The 20727-nt window shown below is 39.2% G+C and overlaps 2 protein-coding genes and 1 long non-coding RNA gene across 15 annotated transcripts in view; 2 read left to right on the plus strand and 1 right to left on the minus strand.

Annotated features, from left to right (window-relative positions):
• Nucleotides 1-12986, plus strand: part of rilpl1 (Rab interacting lysosomal protein-like 1) — a 19677-nt gene extending 6691 nt beyond the window's left edge. For 3 of the 12 annotated variants that reach the window (XM_073914175.1, XM_073914176.1, XM_073914177.1), the window contains 4 exons: nucleotides 3378-3532; nucleotides 5586-5690; nucleotides 6467-6554; nucleotides 9506-12986. In XM_073914175.1, coding sequence (XP_073770276.1) covers nucleotides 3378-3532; nucleotides 5586-5690; nucleotides 6467-6554; nucleotides 9506-9511 — 354 coding nt within the window. In that variant the 3' untranslated portion in view covers nucleotides 9512-12986. 12 annotated transcript variants of the gene reach the window in all.
• Nucleotides 12987-13258: 272 nt separating this feature from the next.
• On the plus strand, nucleotides 13259-19616 carry LOC141376486 (uncharacterized). The gene is made up of 3 exons (XR_012386616.1): nucleotides 13259-13299; nucleotides 17966-18446; nucleotides 18584-19616. It is a non-coding gene; the product is annotated as an uncharacterized lncRNA (long non-coding RNA).
• Nucleotides 15266-20643, minus strand: snrnp35 (small nuclear ribonucleoprotein 35 (U11/U12)). 2 transcript variants are annotated; one of them, XM_073914137.1, is made up of 4 exons: nucleotides 20615-20643; nucleotides 18552-18695; nucleotides 18167-18399; nucleotides 15266-16410 (listed from the first exon to the last, which is right to left on the minus strand). In XM_073914137.1, the coding sequence occupies exons 3-4, from the start codon at nucleotides 18397-18399 to the stop codon at nucleotides 16017-16019; spliced, it is 627 nt and encodes a 208-aa protein (XP_073770238.1). In that variant the 5' UTR covers nucleotides 18552-18695; nucleotides 20615-20643; the 3' UTR covers nucleotides 15266-16016. The 2 variants fall into 2 exon arrangements, with proteins under 2 accessions (XP_073770238.1, NP_001025412.1); NM_001030241.2 differs by lacking the exon at nucleotides 18552-18695 and having other exon boundaries at nucleotides 15843-16410; nucleotides 20615-20636.
• Between the last annotated feature and the right edge of the window lie 84 nt (nucleotides 20644-20727).

Below are 20727 nucleotides of genomic sequence, written 5' to 3' on the forward strand. Positions count from 1 at the left end.
GGTGGTGGTGATTATGATGGTGATGATGGTTGTTGGTGGTGGTGATTATGGTAGTGATGGTTGTGGTGGTGATTGTGATGGTGGTGATGGTGGTGGTGATTATGATGGTGCTTTGTGATTCTGATGGTGATTATGATGATGATGGCTATGATGCTTGTGATGATTATGTGATTATTGTGATAGTGGTGATCGTAAAGACTGTGATTGATAGTGACAATTGTAATAGGGATTGTTATAAGAAAGATGATCGGGATGATTGTAATGGTGAAGAAAAGGTGGTCATAATGACGAGGGTGATTTATTGTAATGATTGTGATGATAAAAATGGTAATGAGAACAAAGATTGTAATGAATTGTAATTGTGATAATGGTAGTGGTGAAGATGATGGTGATGATAGTTGTGATAATGGTGGTAGAGTTGGTGATGGTGATAGTGGTGGTGAAGATGATGATATTTGTGATTAGGCCGATTAATGTAATAGTTGTTATTATGACAATTGCAATAATAACTAATTGTAATGATGTATATGGTGATTGTGATAATGGTAGTGGTAAAGATGATGGCGATGATAATTAGGGACCGAGCACCGAAACGGTGCGTAGGCCCTATTGGAATTGCTCTGTTTATTCTTCTTCTTCTTCTTCTTCTTCTTCTTCTTCTTCTTCTTCTTCCGCGGAATGAATCGCGGTTTTGAGGGGCTAAACATGCCCGAAAACTCACGAAACTTTGCACACGCCTTAGAAGTGGCGAAAATTTACGTTTGTTAAGGGCTTCGGAAGTGGGCGTGGCAAAATGACTCGACAGCGCCACCTAGAAAAATAAATCGGACGAGCCCCCGATATACGAATCACGCACATGCACGAAAATTGGCACACACCTCAAACACACCAAAACATACGAAAAAGTCTCTTGGAGCCATATCTCAAACCCAACAGGAAGTCGGATATTTTTAACTTCCTGCGGCGAAAAAGTGGCGTTTTTGCCATTTCCAGGCGTTGTATTTTAACGAACTCCTCCTAGGGATTTTATCCGATCGACACCAAAATTGGGTTTTGTCATCTAAAGGCCTTGGTGATAATAAATTGCGAAGCTTTAGAGTTTTCATCGATGGGTGTGTCAGTGGCCTTGTAAACTTTGATGATTCGCCACCAAACAGGAAATCGTTATAACTCAGGCATGCAATATTCGATCTGCCTCAAAATTCACACATTTATTAACAGTCCTGACCTAACCAGGTTTACGTGCCGATATCCAATTACAGTTTTAGCGCCACCTGCTGGCCACAGGAAATGACATGTTTGACACTATAACAAACTCCTACCACAAACTTTCCCGTATCAGCACCAAAATAGAGTGGTGTCATCTGAAAGCTCTAGCGATGATATATTGTGAAGATCTAGAGTTTTTGCAGAGGGGCGTGTCTGTGGTGGCATGACAAACCTCAACGCTTCGCCATGGAACAGGAAGTCCTTATAACTCTATCACACAATGTCCGATCTACCTGAAACTTCACATGATTGATAAAAGTCCTCTCCTAAACACATCTACATAACAATATTGAGTCAGTCATAGCGCCACCTGCTGGCAGAGGGTAGTTTGGCTTGTAACTCGGCCACACAATGTCCGATCTGCCTGAAACTTCACATGGTTGATGAAAGTCCTCTCCTGAGCACATCTACATGATAATATTGAGTCAAAGTCATAGCGCCACCTGCTGGCAGAAGGAAGTTTGGCTTGTAAGTCGGCCACACAATGTCAGATCTGCCTAAAATGTCACATGGTTGATGAAAGTCCTCTCCTGAGCACATCTACATAATAATATTGAGTCTTTAATAGCGCCACCTGCTGGCAGAATGTAGTTTGTCTTATAACACAATCTCCACACAATCTCTTATCTGCCTAAAACTTCACATGGTTGATAAAAGTCCACTCCTGAACACATCCACATAACAATATTGAGTCAGTCATAACGCCACCTGCTGGCAGAAGGTAGTTTGGCTTATAACTCAGCCACACAATGTCCCATGTGCCTGAAACTTCACATGGTTGATTAAATTCCTCTCCTGAAGACATCTACATGCCAATCTTGAGTCACAGTTGTAGCGCCACCTGCTGACAGGAGGAAGTTTGGCATAAATCTGTGATTTTCTTAGTTTTTTTTTAAATATATTGGCTTATATTATTATTGTTCGCTGTTCTCTGTCATCGTAAGGTCACCGGGCGGCGGTGAGCCCGGGTGCGAGGTCCCTATCATCGCTGCTTGCAGCTTTAATTGTGATTATTGTAATGGTTGGGATGATGAAAATGCTAATGATAACAAAGATTGTAATGATGTAGATGGTGATTGTGATAATGGTAGTGGTGAAGATGATGGTGATGATAATCGTGATAATGGTGGTGGTGATGGTGAACTTGATGATGATTGTGATGAGGGTGATTATTGTGATAGTTGTGATGCTGAAAATGGTAATGACAACAGTGATTGTGATGGTAATGATGAAACTGATTGTGATGATGGTAATTGTGATCATTGTGAAGATGATGATGATGAAGCTGATCATGATGATGTTGACTGTAGAGTTGCACAATATATGGTTAATGTGCTGTATTCTGCATCACTGTGAGTCAAGCAGCTCTACAGTTCAGCACCTGTTATGAGCTAACAGTAACAGTTGATCATCTGCATGTGTTTTAACACCTGTGTGAGATTTTCAAGAGGATTTAAAGCATCCGGGCGCAAACAATTTGATCCTTTTGTTTTTATTTAACAAACATTAGTTGTATTTAACCAAAAATATGCATTGTTATATTATATTTAAGCATGTCTTTATCTGAATACTGTACAATTCTACAAAAAAAGCATGGTTTCTTTCACCTACGTCTTTGTTTTATCATATTTAATTTTGCTATATTCTTCAAGACACTAGTGTTCAGCTTACAGTGACATGTAAAGGCTTCACTAGGGTAATTAGGGTAAAGTTAGGGTAATTAGGCAAGTCATTGTATAACAGTGGTTTGTTCTGGACACAATCCAACACTAATATTGCTGAAGGGGCGAATAATATTGACCTTAAGATGGCTGTAAAACAATTAAAAACTGCTTTTATTCTAGCCCAAATAAAACAAATAAGACTTTCCCCAGAAGAACAAATATTAGAGGAAACACAGTGAACAATTCTTTGCTCTATTAAATATAACTTGAGAACTATTTAAAAAAGAATCAGTATTTCACAGGAGGCAGAATAATGTTGCCTTCAACTGTACATTTCAGAATAGATGTGTTTTTGGCAGCATAGTGCAGCTCTAGCTGATGGTAATGATGATGGTGCGTGTGTGTAGTGCTCTAACAGAGTGTATTTATTCTTTTGACCACCAGGAGGCGCTCTGTGATGAAGATCTGTCCACTGTAGACCTGAAAGACCCCAACCGGCCGCGCTTCACCCTGCAGGAGCTGCGGGACGTCCTGCACGAACGCAATGAACTCAAAGCCAAAGTCTTCATGCTGCAGGAGGAGATCGCCTACTACAGGAGGTAATGCATACATGACGTTTATTAAATATACACAAGGATGCAGCGATTACAGTCACAGCTATTATGATTATTGTACAGTCATTATTATCTAATTTTGATTACAATGTATAGTTAAAGTTTGTCTGAATTTAATCTGACTTTTTGAGCTGCCGAAGATGATGTCAGCATAGACTAAGAGGATTATAGATGTGGAGATTTAGATGAACAGAGACAGGAGCGACATAGACTGACAGAAGCATCAAGCACACACACTCACACTGAAGCACACACACACAGCTGACCAGCACTCACAACACACACTCTGCTGTTTACATCTGTCACTATGGGGACACACAGCTGTAGCTCCGCCCTTTTTTGAATCTCATTTGAATTTAAAGAGACAGTCACCAAAACGCCACAATTAGGATTAAAGCCTAAAAACAATGACTGTAAAAAAATATGGACTCGACAGCCCTTTTTCCCATTGAACGCCTTGAGGGCAAAACGCCTGCTTGACGGGCACAAACTGTCGCAAAAGACTGCTGAAATTGGAGCCAGACATGCGCAGAAGGATTGTCTGATGGAGCCAGAGGAGGAGCCGCGAAAATGAGCGGAGTCGAGCTTCCAATCAAACGCTTTATGTAAAATCAACTACGCCCCCCGAACTGCTCAGCATGCGTTTGCTGTCATATCAACACAAATGGATGTAATAACGTTAACAAATATGAGGGTTTTATATATTCAATCGCGCCAGCTCCAGGCCGCAGCGCATAACTTACTCGCGGCGTCGCGGGCTGATTCCGGCTCGCATGCGGCAGCGCCTGCTCGCTCGGCCGCCGCATCTGGCTCGATTGACTCGGGCTGGAATTGGGCAGTGAGTCCAGGCATCCGGAGTAGGTCCAGCAGAGGTAACATTAGTCAGTCTGAGCTCTAAGAGATAAGTCTCCGGCAGGCGAGAATCTAGCCGGAACTGTGTTTTGCTATCTGGGTGGCTAGGCGTGTATCAGCAAACTAATAAAGCCCGAAAAAAGCCCTGAACTTAGCGAATAAACAGTGTTCCACCAGGATCATGTATGTCAGAAACTGTAGTTTACTGCTGAACTCATTTTGTCATGGTAAAATAACACAGAAATCCAATAATAACATTTCAGTCTACTTCAGTCTCCTGCCGAAGCTCAGACGCGCTGCTTTGAGAAACTGTCAATCACAGCTGTCAATCACGATGACACGCCCAGCATTAAATTACTGCTAAAAACAAACTGTTTACAAAAATGAAGATCTGCACCTATTTCAGCACAATAACCAGTGCCTTAATCCACCAGAACCATCTTTCGGGACATTTTATTGCAAGTGTAATAAATTTTTTTTTATTTGGGCTCAAGTCTCCTTCATTAACACGGAGGAGGCGGGCTTTATGACTTGTACTGCAGCCAGCCCCCAGGGGGCGATCTAACGGCCGAGACCTTCACTCAAACGTAGGCTTGCGGCACACTTGCCTAAAAAGAGTCAGTTTCTGAGAGCTGGTAAACATTATTAGACACACACACACTCTAGACACAGCAGAGGTGCATTTACATCTTGTATAAAGGAGCAGAGAATTGACACTTAATTAAACATGGTGAATTAGAGTGTGGTTAATAGTCAAGTTGTTGCATCTCTAATGATTAAGGGTGTAATCGATCGATGATTTGTACGGATCACATCTCACAGTTGGGAATACACGTGACCCGCAGATTAACTATTTGTCAATGCTTGTAGATTAATCCTAAATTTGTAATGATCGCAGAGAGATCACCTCCATGAAATAAAATCGCTGTCATAAATATTTGGTGGGTAAATAAAATTCACGCATCTGTAATTATAAAACATAATAGCAAACGGGACACATTTGTAATTTTACGAGGGTAAAATATGAGAAAGCAAAATATGTTTGTCTGGTCCCGGAAAATGGTCCGATCTGTGACTAAAACACCACGATGTGATCTGAACCGGGAGATTTGTGATCTGTTACACCACTATTAACGATACAGCACTGATAGCGAGATTTACTGATGTGTTGTGTTGATCTGAACAGTGAGGAGCAGGAGGAGGAGAACGGCCCGCCGTTGCCAGATCCTTCTGAAACCCTCCGGACAAACCCTCGCTCCAACTTTCAGCCGGAGTCTGGAATCAAACGACTGTGAGTCCTGCTGCACACACACACACACACACTCACACACACACACACACACACTCACACACACACACACACACACACACACACACACACACACACACACACACTCACACACACACACACACACACACACACACACACACACTCACACACACACACACACACACACACACACACTCACACACACACACACACACACACACACTCACTCACACACACACACACACACACACACACACACACACACACACACACACTCACACATTTAATCATTAAATGAAGATATTAAATAAGCAGTTGTTGCTTCTTATTATGATTTTACTAGACTTTTATTCAAATATATATATATATATATATATATATATATATATATATATATATATATATATATATATATATATGAAGAGTTCAGATGCAAAAACCTCTAAATGCCATCTGAAAACATCTACAATGAGCATTTTCCTCCGCCTCCATGTTTCTGTGCACGTATTTCACTTTAAAGGCAATGAAAAGAACTTATTAATCTCAGTCAAATTAAAAGTCAAATTTCTGAGCGTACACTGAAGAGCTGAGTTTAAAAGCTGATTTTAGAGGAAAGTATGGAGGCGTTTGCATCTGAGCTCTTCATATGTTCTGTGGGTGGGAGTGCTTGTGTTTTGAGTGTCATGAAGCAGACACCTCTGACATTATTAAGATTAATTAAAGATTAATTGATCATTACAATAAATGATGATCGATCACTGGAGTTTTGTGACATCTCTGATATATCCCTCTGACAGGATCTTCACCGCCATCATGCCTATGGTGGCTGCTGGGTTGATTGCAGATGACCCCACTCTCCAGCCAATCAGACGCCTCATTTCTCTCGTACGCAACCTGTGTGTGTGTGTGCATGTGTGTGTGTGCATGTGGTGGTCTGCATGGCTCCTCATCTCACCGCATATTCTGATTGGCTGATTGTGGGGTATCTGAACAACCAATCAGCAGGAGGATGATTAGAATCAGCCAGTCAGAATCAGTCTAGTCACTCTAACCGTCAGATAACTGTGTGTGTGTGTGTGTGTGTGTGTGTGCGTGTGTGTGTGTGTGTGTCACTGAAACAGCCCACCCAGTAGCTGCTGTATATACAGTGTTCAGCTTAGATGAGTTGAGTCTTTGGTCCTGAATGATCTGCTGTATCTGCACACACATATATTAGCGTTGAGCATGCAGGAGGGAATATGACTGAGAGAGATACTCGTTAATGCTGAGCTCTGCACATCTGTATTTAAACAGATCAGTAAAACAGCAATAGTTCACATTTTAACAGTAAAAGCTCATATTTTAAGCCAAAGTCAAAGAAAATAACCTAAAATTTATCATCAGATTCAATAATGAGATTTTAAAATGTGATTTACGTTGTGTTCAGTAAACCTGCTGATGACATTTCATGTGTCACTTTTAGAGCTTTAATGAATGTTGATCAGTTGTTAATATTGATAATTATTATTAATAATATGAATAATTAACAATACCAGTGTTTGCATTTCTGAACAGTTTAGACATCAATATTTGGTTAAAAAACTAATTGTTTTAAATAAATAAATTAATTAATTAATAATGATTTCTGAAGACAAATGCTCTTAATGTCAAATTTGTTTTAAAATTTCTTATAAATGTTTTCAGAATTACAACACAAATTAACATTTTAATAAAAACATGGCTAATTTATAATTCATTCACACTTTTGAAACAGGTTGGAAAACACTTTAAGTGGCAAACATGTTCTGTGTTAAGCCCACAGACTGAGAGTCATTCATTTACCCTTCTCAAACTGACTCTCTATTTCAGGTCTGGTCAAATAAAGGGATACACTCCTTTAAAGATCTTATTATTGATTATTGTTTTTCAACATTCCAACAATTACAGCAGACTTGTGATCTGCCGAGTACCTTTTTTTAAAAATATCCACAAGCTCGCAGTTGTGCCCAAAATAATTGTATATAATTTCCTATTGAACCACCAACCTCGCTAGTAGAAACATTATTACTACAGAACCCATTCATGAAAGGAGGAATCTCAATTATATATAATAAATGATCTCAGTTAGAATGTGATGTCTCATTAGAGCATCTCAAAATGGCATGGGAAGAGGATCTCGGAGCGGAAATTGAAAAGCACAAGAACAAGTTCATTCTAGCTCTGTGTGTATCAGGCATGGTTAACACTGTTTAAGATTCTGCACCGACTCCACTTGTCTAAATTACAGCTCTCTTCCCTTCTGTTGACCCACGGTGTGATAGATGCAATCAAACTCAGGCATTGCTGGGTCACATGTTTTGGAGTTGTTCCAAAATTAATTATTGGATTTCAGTTTTTAAATGAATATCAGGAGTGGTGGGGAAACAAGTATACCCTGAGCCTCTTTCAGCTGTATTTGGTGTCGGTGATGATGCAGAATTATCTAATAATTAACGTGCAGTGATCAGATTTATAACCCTTTTGGCACGTAGATTGCTTTTACTAAATTGGAGATGAAAAGATCCTCTACATTAATAAAAATGTCACATCCTGTCTGCAACTTAAGAAGCTAAGGCTTTCCCTAAAAAATAAACATGTAATATGGATTCCCTTTACTGAGTACTTCAACAAGAGAGCAGTGACTGAACCCTAGTAGAAACACTGCAAATATCCCCCTTATTTAGTTCTTTTATTTCTGTTTTTTGCCCTTTTCCTCCACTTCTCTGTTTTTTAGTTCTCTAAAAAATATATACATATAATAGTATCATGGTGTTACAACTTTGTGTTTAAAAGGAAAAAAAAGTACACATATGTAAAAGTTATCATTTGTACGGATGTAAAAAATACAATAAAACATTTTTTCATTTTCTAATAAATAATAAATATTTCATTTCATTTCTTAAATGGCCTCATTATTTATTTACTTCTATGATTTATATATGAGATTAGAATGGTGTTAGCATTTTAAGTGATTTTATGTTAATTTAAAATAGACTGTGTGTGTGTGTGTGTGTGTGTGTGTGTGTGTGTGTGTGTGTGTGTGTGTGTGTGTGTGTGTGTGCGCGTCTGTGTGTGTGTGTGTAAAACAATACAATTTGCACAAAGGAATGATGGGGTTCTTCTGTAAAGTAGTTCCTCCACCCCGTTTAGAGCATCATTATAGGCGTTTTACGTTATAACTAACGTGTTTCTAACGATGGATCTGCGACAGAGAAACTACGGGTTTTGTTAATCACTCGTCACTACAAAACATTCTTTTCTCAAACCACGTATCGTACCATGATAGTTCAGCCGCGAGTTACGTTGTTGTTTGAGAAACGCACCCCAGAACTCTACGCTGAGAGAAACCGTAAAACTGAACCACACACATAGTGCAGTACCTGAAATGTCCAGCAGGTCAAAACCACACGTGGATATATGCGACTGAACAACAGTGACAGTCATTCAGAAACAGTGTTGGGGAGAGATACTTCTGACAGTAATGCATTACAACATTGAGTTTCTCCCTAATAGAGTGACTAGTTGCATTAATCTGTATGTAAAGTAATGCGTCACGTTACCTTTCCTTCCCCTGCTGAGGCTTGATCTCATTCAGAACTTGCAGGGGGTTTCCTTCTTTTAATAATAGAGGAGCTCTGCACTGAACAACACACTGCATAACCTTCATTTACCTTTAAAGAACACCTCAATAACAATAATGAAGGATAATGTTATCCTCTGAGACCTTTCTAACCATTATAAACGAGTTGAAACCCCTGCTTTAACAGGTGTGTGTGTGTGTGTGTGTGTGTGTGTGTGTGTGTGTGTGTGTGTTTCAGGTTTAGCTTCTTCTCGCGGGACAGGAGTGTTTCTCAGCGGAGGATGATGCTGAATGTGGAGCCGGTGGGCGACGCGGTGGGCTCATGGACTGGGAAACAGGAGGACGTGTACACAGAGACAGCACAGGAGGCTCTGCAGCACATGTAAACACACACACACACACACACACACACGCCCGCTTCACTAACTGCACACGTATCACACTCCACCTGCCTCTGTGTCCCTGTGTGTGTGTGATAATAGACCGCATCCTGCTGTTACTGTACGCAGACTCTTCAGTACACACACACACACACACACACACACACACAGCTGCTTTTAGTTCAAATTGAATTATGATGGAAAGATGAAGGATGAATTAGTGTTATTATTACGTTTTTTTAATGTCAAGGCCAGAGATAGTTTTAAAAGAAAAGCTGGTGGCATTACATGAAGAACACACACCGTGCGGGAAACACTCACACACACATTCACCCAACGCTGAGGTGAAGCTGACCATGACGTCGCTATTGACACTAAATCACCTGCTTCAGTTTATGAAAAATAAGAGTATTAATATTATAACATCACTACAGAATCCAAGCTGGTGTAAAACATTCACAAGTCATTGTCTGTGCTTTACTGGAGCTGCACAAATACATATTGACACATTTATACAGCATACCGATAATACTAACTATATATATGCTCAGTGTTCAGCATAAATGAGCACACCTCTTTTAAAATTATGCATTTCTCAGTGAATATAGACAATATATTTCAGTGCATTTAAAGAAATCATTTTTATTAATCAGTTATATCCATTAAAATAAGAGTTTGCTCACTGAACATCTTTAGGAATCGAAAGATCATACGTTTACACCCAACAGTTACTGCAACTAGAAGATTTCAACTGAACATGATATTTTTAATGTGCTTCTTGATTTTTGGAAGTGTTGTTGTTAGATGAGTTGATCAGTTTTGTCTTTGGTACTGACTAATCTACTGTCTCTGCACAGATATATTACTGTAGAGCATCCTGGAGAAATTATTACAGTATGAGAAACACTCAATTATGCTGAGCACTAAATATATATATATATAATCTTTGTGCAATATGTGCATTTGTCAAAGCCAAAACATGAGCACTTAGCAAAGTTTGGGTGTTTGCGTAGATCCTGCACTTTACTTTTGTCCTCAAGGGTTTTAAGGAAGATCACAGCTTTAGTATTGAATGTGCATTGGCCTGCTGCAGACGTTCACACACTTCATTTCAGCTCAGCGTTAGCACTAGCACTAGATGGATTTACAGAATCATCGTCAATGCAGCATTTCAATCATAGACGTGCCTTTTAAAGTCTTTGTTTGATGGAAAACTCTATATTTTTTTCTAAAGTAAATAGTATTTTTGTTCTAGAAGAGGTTTCCCTTTAAAACTCCCCGATGCCACATTTACCTGATCACAAATACAGTAGAAACTGAGGTGGTCTTACATTTAAAGATGTAAGCTGTTTATTAAATGAACATACAGTACTATAAACACTGAATTTCAGTCACGTTTAGAAATCTGTTTTAAATGAGGATTTGATGATCAAGACAGCGTTATGAGGATTATTATCAGTCTTTAAAGATCAAAACCACAGCATTTGTTTATAGAGGTAAAGTTGGTTTTATATTCACACATTCATTCATTTAGAATCTCTAGATTGTTTACCATGTTATGTTGAACATTCGATTGAAATTAGCATGCAAGTATGACTTTAAAACAGCATTAACACTATCTTATTCACTGTGAACAATGTTGTACTTTGATAGTCATTTGCTGCTAATATGATTTCCCTATTTAGAATTTGCAAAGAATACTTTTCTGAAATTATTTTATTAAGGAGATTGTCTGAATATGCGAATATTAAACCAACTTTACCCCTATCATTTGTTTCAAATCTTTTGAAAGGTTTTACAGCTTTGATCATTGCTGGATAAAAGAGTCAGTTTAAAAGTTCCATACATTCAAAAGTATCAGTTTAAATGTATCAGTTTAAAAGTTCCATACTTTTAAATGTATAAGTTATAAAGTATGGATTTAAAAAGTATCGGTTCAAAGGTTTGATGCTTTTTAAATGTATCACTTTAGAAGTGTCAGTTTAACAGTATAAATTTTAAAAGTATTGGTTTAAAAGTTTGGTACTTTTTAATGTATCGATTTAAAAGTATCAGTTTAAAAAAATTTGGTTTAAAAGTATCAGTTTAAAAGTTTGATACTTTTAAATGTATCGGTTTTAAAGTATCGATTTGAAAAGTATTGGTTTAAAGTTTGATACTTTAAAAAGTATTGGTTTAAAAGTGCCAGTTACTTTCAGATTTTTGAGCTAGTTTTGAACTTTAACATTACATTTGTGACCCTGGAGCAACAAACTAAATAAATAATCTTTCTATTGGTGAATTGTTTATGATGGACAATATTTGACTGGGATAAAATTATTAGAAAATCTGAAAAAAATCTAAATATTTAGAAAATCATTTTTACGGTTGATCAAATTCCATTCTTAGCAATGCATATTTCTAATCAACAGTGAAGTTTTGATCTATTTACAGTAGGAAATGTACAAAATGTCTTCATGAAGTGTGATCTTTACTTGAATGATTTTTGGTATTAAAGATAAATCCATCATTTTGGCTGATTGAGTGTTTTGTCGGCTGTTGCTACAAATACACCTGTGCAATATATGACTATGTTTGTGCTCCAGGGTCATATTTTATTGCCAGTATGATCTAAAGTCAGAGTTGACTGCAACTGTAAATGAGTGATGAGTGAAGCTGAACAACACATGCACAACTCCTCACACTGTAAATCTACTGTACTCATTTTCTCAACATCTTCACATTCTAAACACTAGATATTTATTCGCCTTCCTGTGAAATTGAATTTATATATATTTCTGAAATGCTGTCTGACATTATTTTGAAGACATTTTTCAAACATAATAGCTTTAATAACTCCTTTCTAATAAATCATTTCATTTCTCTTTGGCATGAGGACAGCCCATAATAGTTTACTAGATTTTTTCAGGATACTTGTATTCGGCTTAAAGTGACATTTAAAGGCTTAAGAATCAATTTCTTAATGGGGTTAAAAATATTGACCACAGTTATTTTTACAAAACTTTATATTAGCCAAAAACTTTCCCCGGAAAAAGAAATATAGGAAATATTGTGAAAAATGTCCTTGCTCTGTTAAACAGCGCTTGGGAAATATAAAAAATAAATAAATGTTCACAGGAAGGTGTATAATTTCTGCAGTATTAATAATCCATCATGTCCTGCTGAAGCAATAAGGTTTAGTAATAATAATGGTGAAAGCATGAGCGTGTGGGTTTGATGCCGCTGGGCTTTATTTGAACTGTTAGAAATGAACTCCAGAACTGAGATTAATCCAGATGTATTGTCATGAAGGATTATGCATAACTCATCTCATTGTGTATTAAACTATTTTATACCATATTCTGTCTCAAATCGTGCTCTTTATTTGTAATATGCTGATTTATTGAAACATGAATACAGTTACTGGAATTACAAGGTAAAGGGAGTCACCCATTATCTCAGCTGAACAAGTTCATAACTTTTATTTTAAACTAAATTACAAAGATAGTTTATCGCTAATAGTTATTTCAAAGATTATATTTAACTTACTAAGTATGTGGGACTGTTATTTTGAAAACGCAACCCGCGCAACACGTTCAAACTCGCCACAGGACGCAAAATGCAAGATTTACAGATTCTACGATTATTCAGCTCCACTCTGCTGAGGTTTAAGGTATGTTTTATTGTGTTCTTTGTTCATTTGTTGAAATTTAAAGCGTATGTTTCAACAAACACTTGTAGAATCGTGTCAAATCTAATGGGTCATATCACTCTGCTCAACCGTCATCTGCTCATGCCCCTGATGCGTAGTTCTGGCTGTTCTTTCCTTGACACTGTAGCTTTAAATACAACACGATGCCGGTCTCTTTCATCAGGTTTAATTATGATTCAGCCTTTATCCATAACCTGTGGGCAAAATAGGGTAACATTGCTCCAATGGGTGTATTTTTGACCCAGTTCAGCCAGCGTACATCAGGAGTGTTCAAACTCGGTCCTGGAGGGCCGGTGTCCTGCAGGTTTTAACTCCCAACTTGCCTCAACACACCTGCATGGATGTTTCTAGAAAGCCTAGTAAGAGCTTGATTAGCTTGCCCAGGTGTGTCTGATTGGGGTTGGAAATAAACTTTGCAGGACACCAGCCCTCCAGGACCGAGTTTAGACATTCCTGGCGTACATCATGTGTGTGTGTGTGTGTGTGTGTGTGAGGGAGCTACACGTCAGAACAGAGCTCATTAATATTCATGACACAATTCAAATATGGTCAATTTTGGAGCTTCTGATTCTAGGTGTATTTTATGGAGTATGAAATGAGCATATAAAACCAAAGTCATAAACCTGCTATGTAGATATCGGAGAGCAATGGGGTATATATACACTGACTTTTAATTAAACAGTTTTCTTAATTTCAGTCAGCCAGCCCCTGGGCTTCAGGGGAATTGTCATCCCATGCAAAATCACTGCGTTTAAGATCTGATTTCTTCAAAAAACAGCGATCTTCACTGTCTGACTGAGATACGATATAAAGCCGGCATCAGACCAAACAAGAAGCACTGCATTACGTTATATTTTTCTGCAACATGTCTTTAAAATACGGAAATATTAGCCCTGTATTTTCAGTGTAATTTCTGAGCTATCCTGCTGCTAATGATGCTGTTTAAATGGTCTCATGACTCTTTTTACACTTTGTGTGGTTTATTCATAAACTAATTTCGAGAGGATCACGTGCTTATAATCAACACGGCTGGCTCCTTGTTAGCTCTGTAATCAGCCCTATTAGATGATTACGGAAGCATTATAAATAACCTGAGTTTTCCACTCCAGTTATCTTCGTCTTGAAGCTCTCCCCCTTTCCACCCCTACATCCTCCCACTTTTTCTGATCGGGCGACACGGTGGCCCAGTGGCTAGCACTGTTGCCTCACAGCAAGAACACCGCTAGTCCAACCCATCGGGCTGGTTGGTGTTTCTGTGTGGAGTTTGCATGTTCTCCCCGTGTTCGCGTGGGTTTTCCCCTGTTTCCCCGGTTTCCTCCCTCCGTCCAAAAACATAAACCATAGCCAATCGACTAAAACAAATTATCACCCAATACAACCTGAGTTTACACTTCTCACGGTGACAAGCAGGGGAGTTCTCGAGACCTACCTGACCTCGAATTCCCCTCTCGCCCTTCTAACGGGAGGGAGCCCCGGGCTCGAGGATATTACGAGCTCAGGGCTCTCTCCCGGGACAGCATGCCAAATACGCTTTATTGATTATCAGCTACGTGTGAACTCTTGAAAACAACTAAATGAACGCAGAAGTCTATTCAACTGAATGTGTTGTAATAGCATCACAACATCCATGCTGCAAAAACAACCTTATGAAATTGACGATAGTCACATTAAACTTTCACCGGAGGTTTATCGTAGGCTTTAATACTCTTGCTGTGCATTGAGCCCATCTGTGGAGGGAAAATGAGTTTAAAAATCTGTTTAGATATTTTTAATAACTATATATTCAACAAAGGCGGCGACACCAAAGCTCCAAAAATACAATTTATTCAATTAAAAAGGCTGAAGCAAAGCGTGTAATGTTTCCAGTCATTTTGTGTGTTATTTTTAATAGCTAACCTATCGAAAGCAAAACTCAGTCAAAATTGTCACATTAAAGAAAACCGTCTGATTTTTATTAAAAGTAAACTTTTTGGTTAAAATACATTTACAAATGGCTGCATCTCAATTGGCCTACCATGCGTCCTAAATAGTATTTAAAGACCGCATCAGTGCATCTGTAACTGCAGTGCAGAGGATCCCGGATGCTCCACTGTGTCTGCTAGAATGTAGAAGCGTCTGTTTTCTGATATTAGATTAGCTGTAGTCGAGTGTAGTAGAGAGGCTTTGCTAAAGTTGTTTTAATGACTGTTCACTAATATCTAGTCCACTGGAGAATACTTCAGTCACATTAGCTGTGTGATATTTCAGTGTGAGCTTCTATAATGACGTGTTTGGACATTCACTTCTGCAGACACTGAGGAGATTTCTCTGCATGACACACTCCTGACCGGCAGATTAACCTGCGGCTGAATTTACAGTATTGTAGGAAATAAATGAGCATCTCACAGTCATCTCCACATTTCTGTCATGAGTATGAGAAATGAGACGCAACAAATCTTTCTAGTGAAGTATTCAAACAGTGGGAGATCAGGATACACTGATTCACAACAATTGACATGAACGGCTCTGTCAGAAACAGCTGCTGTTTATTTTGAACAGAAAGAGTCACTGAAGCGGTGTGTGTGTGTGTGTGTGTGTGTGTGTGTGTGTGTGTGTGTGTTTTCGAGTCTCCTCTCTCTGGTGTCCCCGCTCTGTCTCTCTCCATCTGGGTTCCACGTGTGTGTGTGTGTGTGTGTGTGTCAGTATGTGTGTCGGTGTGTTCTGTCCTCTGTGTGTGTTCTCTCGTGTCTCCTGTCTCTGTAGTCTCTCCTGTCCCGCTCCCGCTCCGTCTCTCTCCCTCTGGGCTCCGCGGGTCTCCTGGTGCTCAGGTTGATGGGCTTCCGGAAGGGTCTGTCTCGTCCTCCGAAGCGCAGCTGTCCGGACTCCTTCTGTCCGCCCTGTCCTCCACCCAGGCGCCGGGGCCTCCAACCGGGCAGCGTTCGCTCCTGCTCCACATCCACCAGCAGCTCATACTGATCCAGGATCAGCTTATTAGCGTCCCGCCAGGCTCTCTTCAGCGAACGCTCCTCTTTATACTCGATGAAGGCGTAGCGTTTGGAAAAACCCGTCACCACGTCCCGCACCAGACGCAGCCTGCAGACACACACATGCACATGTTCAGTCATTAATCAGTGATGAAGTGGATCAGACTAGAGCTGCACAATCAAGCTCTTACTAGGCTTTCTAGAAACATCCTTGCAGGTGTGTTGAGGCAAGTTGGAGCTAAAATCTGCAGGACACCGGCCCTCCAGGACCGAGTTTGAACACTCCTGATTTAGAAAGTTGTGATGCTACCATCAAACTACTAAGAAATGTAAAGCAGAATAGCAGCACTTTATCAAATATCCTTAGCAGAAGGCATTTCGCATATCAAAAACAGGTAAAGCAACAGGTTAATATTAGTCAGCATATTCCAGATTTGTAAAGAATATTTACAAATTATATTTGAAAATATAATATTTTAGATGTAACCCCATTTGTAATCTTTAACATTTTCATAAGTAACTGTAATTTTGTTTTCAGTAACTGTAATGAATTACTCTTACTTGTTATTAAATAACGTAACGCCGTTACATGTAACTAGTGACTCCCCAACACTGATTATATACGTATAATAAACAAACTGCAGTCATAGTTAAACACAATGGAGCAAATGTTGAAGTGAAATAAACAGTGACTTATGGTTTACTGGAGAGTATTTAACAGTATTCTGACTAAAGATTTAGTAATCAGATGTAAACGAGCATTGCAGAGTCTTCATCATATAAATGAAACAAATTAGATTTTTTAGAACTTTTTCATGCTCTTTATGTACTCTTAAAATGTTTCCACAGACCTTAAAACACGTGTAAATCTTAAACTTTCTCTCTATAATGGTTCAATTCTGCAGTGTGTACAAATATTTTTGACCTGTGTCTGGCCGTCTATATTCATAACTCAACATTGCATATCCTGCGATGCGACTATTGCAGATGCACACATTGCGATGTCGATGCTCAAACGATATATTGTGCAGCCCTGATGCAGACGGTGGTTATCTCTGAATAGAGGCAGACAGGTTAATCAGGAGCCTGAAGAAAACAACCGACTGGATGTACTTTATCCTGATTATTACACAGCTACTGGCCACTAATCAGACACAAAACATTGCTCTGAGCCATAATAGCTTATTCATTAAACAGTGCAGTACATGAAGGCGGCACGGTGGCTCAGTGGTTAGCACTGTTGCCTCACAGTAAGAGGGTCTCTGGTTTGAGTCTCAGCTGGGTCAGTTGGTGTTTCTGTGTGGAGTTTGCATGTTCTCCCCGTGTTGGTGTGGGTTTCCTCCGGGTGCTCCGGTTCCCCCCACAGTCCAAACACATGCGCTATAGGGGAACTGATCAACTACACTGACTGAAGTGTACGAGTGTGTATGGGTGTTTCCCTGCTGTGTAAAACATATGCTGGAAAAGTTGGTGGTTCATTCCCCTGTGGCGATCTCTGATAAATAAGAGACTAACTAAGCTGAAGGAGAATGAATGAATGAATGCAGTACATGCAGTGGTTTAAGTGTGGACATGGAGTCAGATCTACTCAGATTAGTGTAGAAGTAGCCCGAGTGCAAACTAAACAGAGGATATTAATATGTAGTTGCTATGGAAACCCTCAGGTTGACGTCAACAGAAGGAGCCAATCCAGACGCAGAAGCAGATCCTCAGATTTTGATTAAAGATTACCAAAACAAACTATTTTTCTCAGTAGATTATCTTGAATTAATTATTCAGCCAAAGAGTAACCATGTGAGCTGGCAAAATACAGACTGTGAATTTAGATTTCCAGCTGACTCTCAGGATTTAAAGCAGAAGCCTACCTCCGGATGTCCCCGAACTTGGAGAAGACGTCTCGGAGCTTTTCTTCGGTGGTCTGCGGGTTGAGGCGGGCCACGAACAGAGTGAGGTCAGGGTCTCCGCAGACTCCTCTGTTGGGTTTATAGCGCGCCAGCATCGCCCGCCACACCCCCGCATCATGAGGTTCCACATCTGTGCCGTCAATGCTGCCCGCTTTCAGAGGGTCGTACACCTTCGCCACCGGACTCCACTCCATCTGAACAACACACGGCTAATCATCACGCTCAGGAGACATCATTACAGGTAAAACACGGGTCACACAATAATAGGCCTTAAGAAACAAGTAAAGTAACACAAGTAAAGCAAGTCATAATATTTGAGTTTATTTTTTTATGTAATGCAAGTTACTTTTTAATTTATTTATCTTTTACAAAATAAAGAGCTGAATTAAACGGAGCAGTGACTCTGGTGCTGGACGAGCGGCCGCAGGAACAGACAGACAGCAGGAAGGCTTCGGCTTACATGTGCACTGCTGGAGATATGCTCATTATTCTGAACACATGAAGAACAGGAGACGGAGATTATAGTCTCAATCACACTGATTTACTGCACTAATGAGCCTAAAAGCAGCAAACACACTGCTGTACACTCTCATTAATCTGTATACACAGCATGCAGAGCTCTGGCTTATCCTACATTAGCATTATTAATGTGTTTAAAGGTAAATGAAGGGTATTCAGTGTGTTGGTTATTGCAGAGCTATATAATAGCTATAAATAAACAAGTTCTGAAAGAGATCAAACTTTACACAGGAATGAAAAAGTAACGCAAATGTAATGCATTACTTAACATAAAGAGTAACTAAGTGACGCAACTAATTACTATATAGGGCAGTAGCTCAGTATCGTAATGCATTACTTTCAGAAGCATCTCTCCACAACACTGTCAGTAGAGCTGCACAATATAGAAACAGACTATTGCAATTACTGTATATGAGCAATCCCATGCAAATGTCAACCTTGGCATCAAAAACATCAAGGTTACACCAAAATAGAGACCAAAATTTCTGCTTTTGTGTGTGTGTTAAGTATTTTACAGAACTTTAAAATACTCAAAACTATTACATTTGATTTGCAAATTTCACATCAGTCACATCCATAAGCAAGCTTTTCCCTCATATATGCATAAATATTCAGTCATATCAGTCATGTTTGTACTGAAGTGAGCCGCTCTTCTGCTTTGATTAGCATTGTTTTGTTTGGTTTGTGCAGTTTAACTCACAGAATTTCTACAAAGTATGTTGTTGACTGTAAACCCGCAGACTTTTTTTGATCATATCCATAACACATGTTTATTTCCCTCATTTAAAATATAAAACATGTTTACAGATTGAGATTTTTCTAATCCCATAACTCTGTGGTCAGTTATTTTGGAAAATATAAACCGATGCTGCAGTATAATGTTAACATCTACTGTCTCTGTCAATGTGTGTTTTGAGTTTTTACTGCAAACCTCACATCCATAATGCTGGAATTGCTCATATGAAATATCAATATCGCAGGGATGTGCAATAAATGAAATTAATGCACTGGTGTGACGCATACACAGGTAATCTAAATCTGACCAATCAGAATAGGCCTTTACTGTCTTTATCTCCGCCTCTCCAACGGCTGAACACACACACTAATGCTGGGAGAGCAGAGAGATGAGGCTCGATCAGGCTGATTCTGCTTTCAGAAGGAGGTGGTCAGGTGTGACAGGGTGATGTTTGGGTGTGAAGTGCCCCTTTAAGCGTCATGTTTCTGTTCAGTGTAGAGTTGATATGACTGATTGGAGATCAGCACAGCGGTGTGGGAGAAAATAAGCAGTAAATACAGGGCTCTTGATTATTTCTAACGTTATGGCTGAACTATTAATTACTGGAGTCCAAACTAACTAAATGACCACAGATTTAAAACACTAAATCAGTTTGTAGTAAATACTGTAGTGTCTTGAACAATACTATGGTTAAGTACTTGAATTAATCTGATACTATGCTGACACAACTATAGTAATATAAATGAGCCAACACTCTAGTCCTCCACAACGACAGGGTATATTATACTACAGTACATCTCAGTTTACTGTAGTAAACACTAAAGTATACTGCTGTATTTATTAGTTCACTACCTTTAATACTACATTAGGCTGTAGCATTCGTTAGCAGACACTAATGCCGTAATATATATTCAGTGTAATATATTTACTGTAGTATTTGTTTCCTTGTGGGTATTTTAAATGCTCAAATGACTCGTAATATGTTTTAGGATATCGCTGTTATATTCGATAACAAACCAACACTTGTTTAAAACTTAATGTGTTGTTATCTTTTTAAAGTTTGAATACTGCTCATATTTCATATTTAACCCTTGATAATGACCGCAGATCATATTATTTTAACAGTTCAGTGATGGAAAAGAATCATAACAAACCTCAAGTGTGTGCGCCGTCTTCAAATCATGTCCGTGCGGAAACCGTGGCTGCGCTGTTAACGGGCCGCGGGCGCAGATCGCTGACGTCACCGAGTCTGAGCCGCTTCCCGCGC

The sequence above is a fragment of the Danio rerio genome, chromosome 10, assembly GCF_049306965.1.
Source record: "Danio rerio strain Tuebingen ecotype United States chromosome 10, GRCz12tu, whole genome shotgun sequence".
In the NCBI taxonomy this organism is placed as follows: domain Eukaryota; kingdom Metazoa; phylum Chordata; class Actinopteri; order Cypriniformes; family Danionidae; genus Danio; species Danio rerio.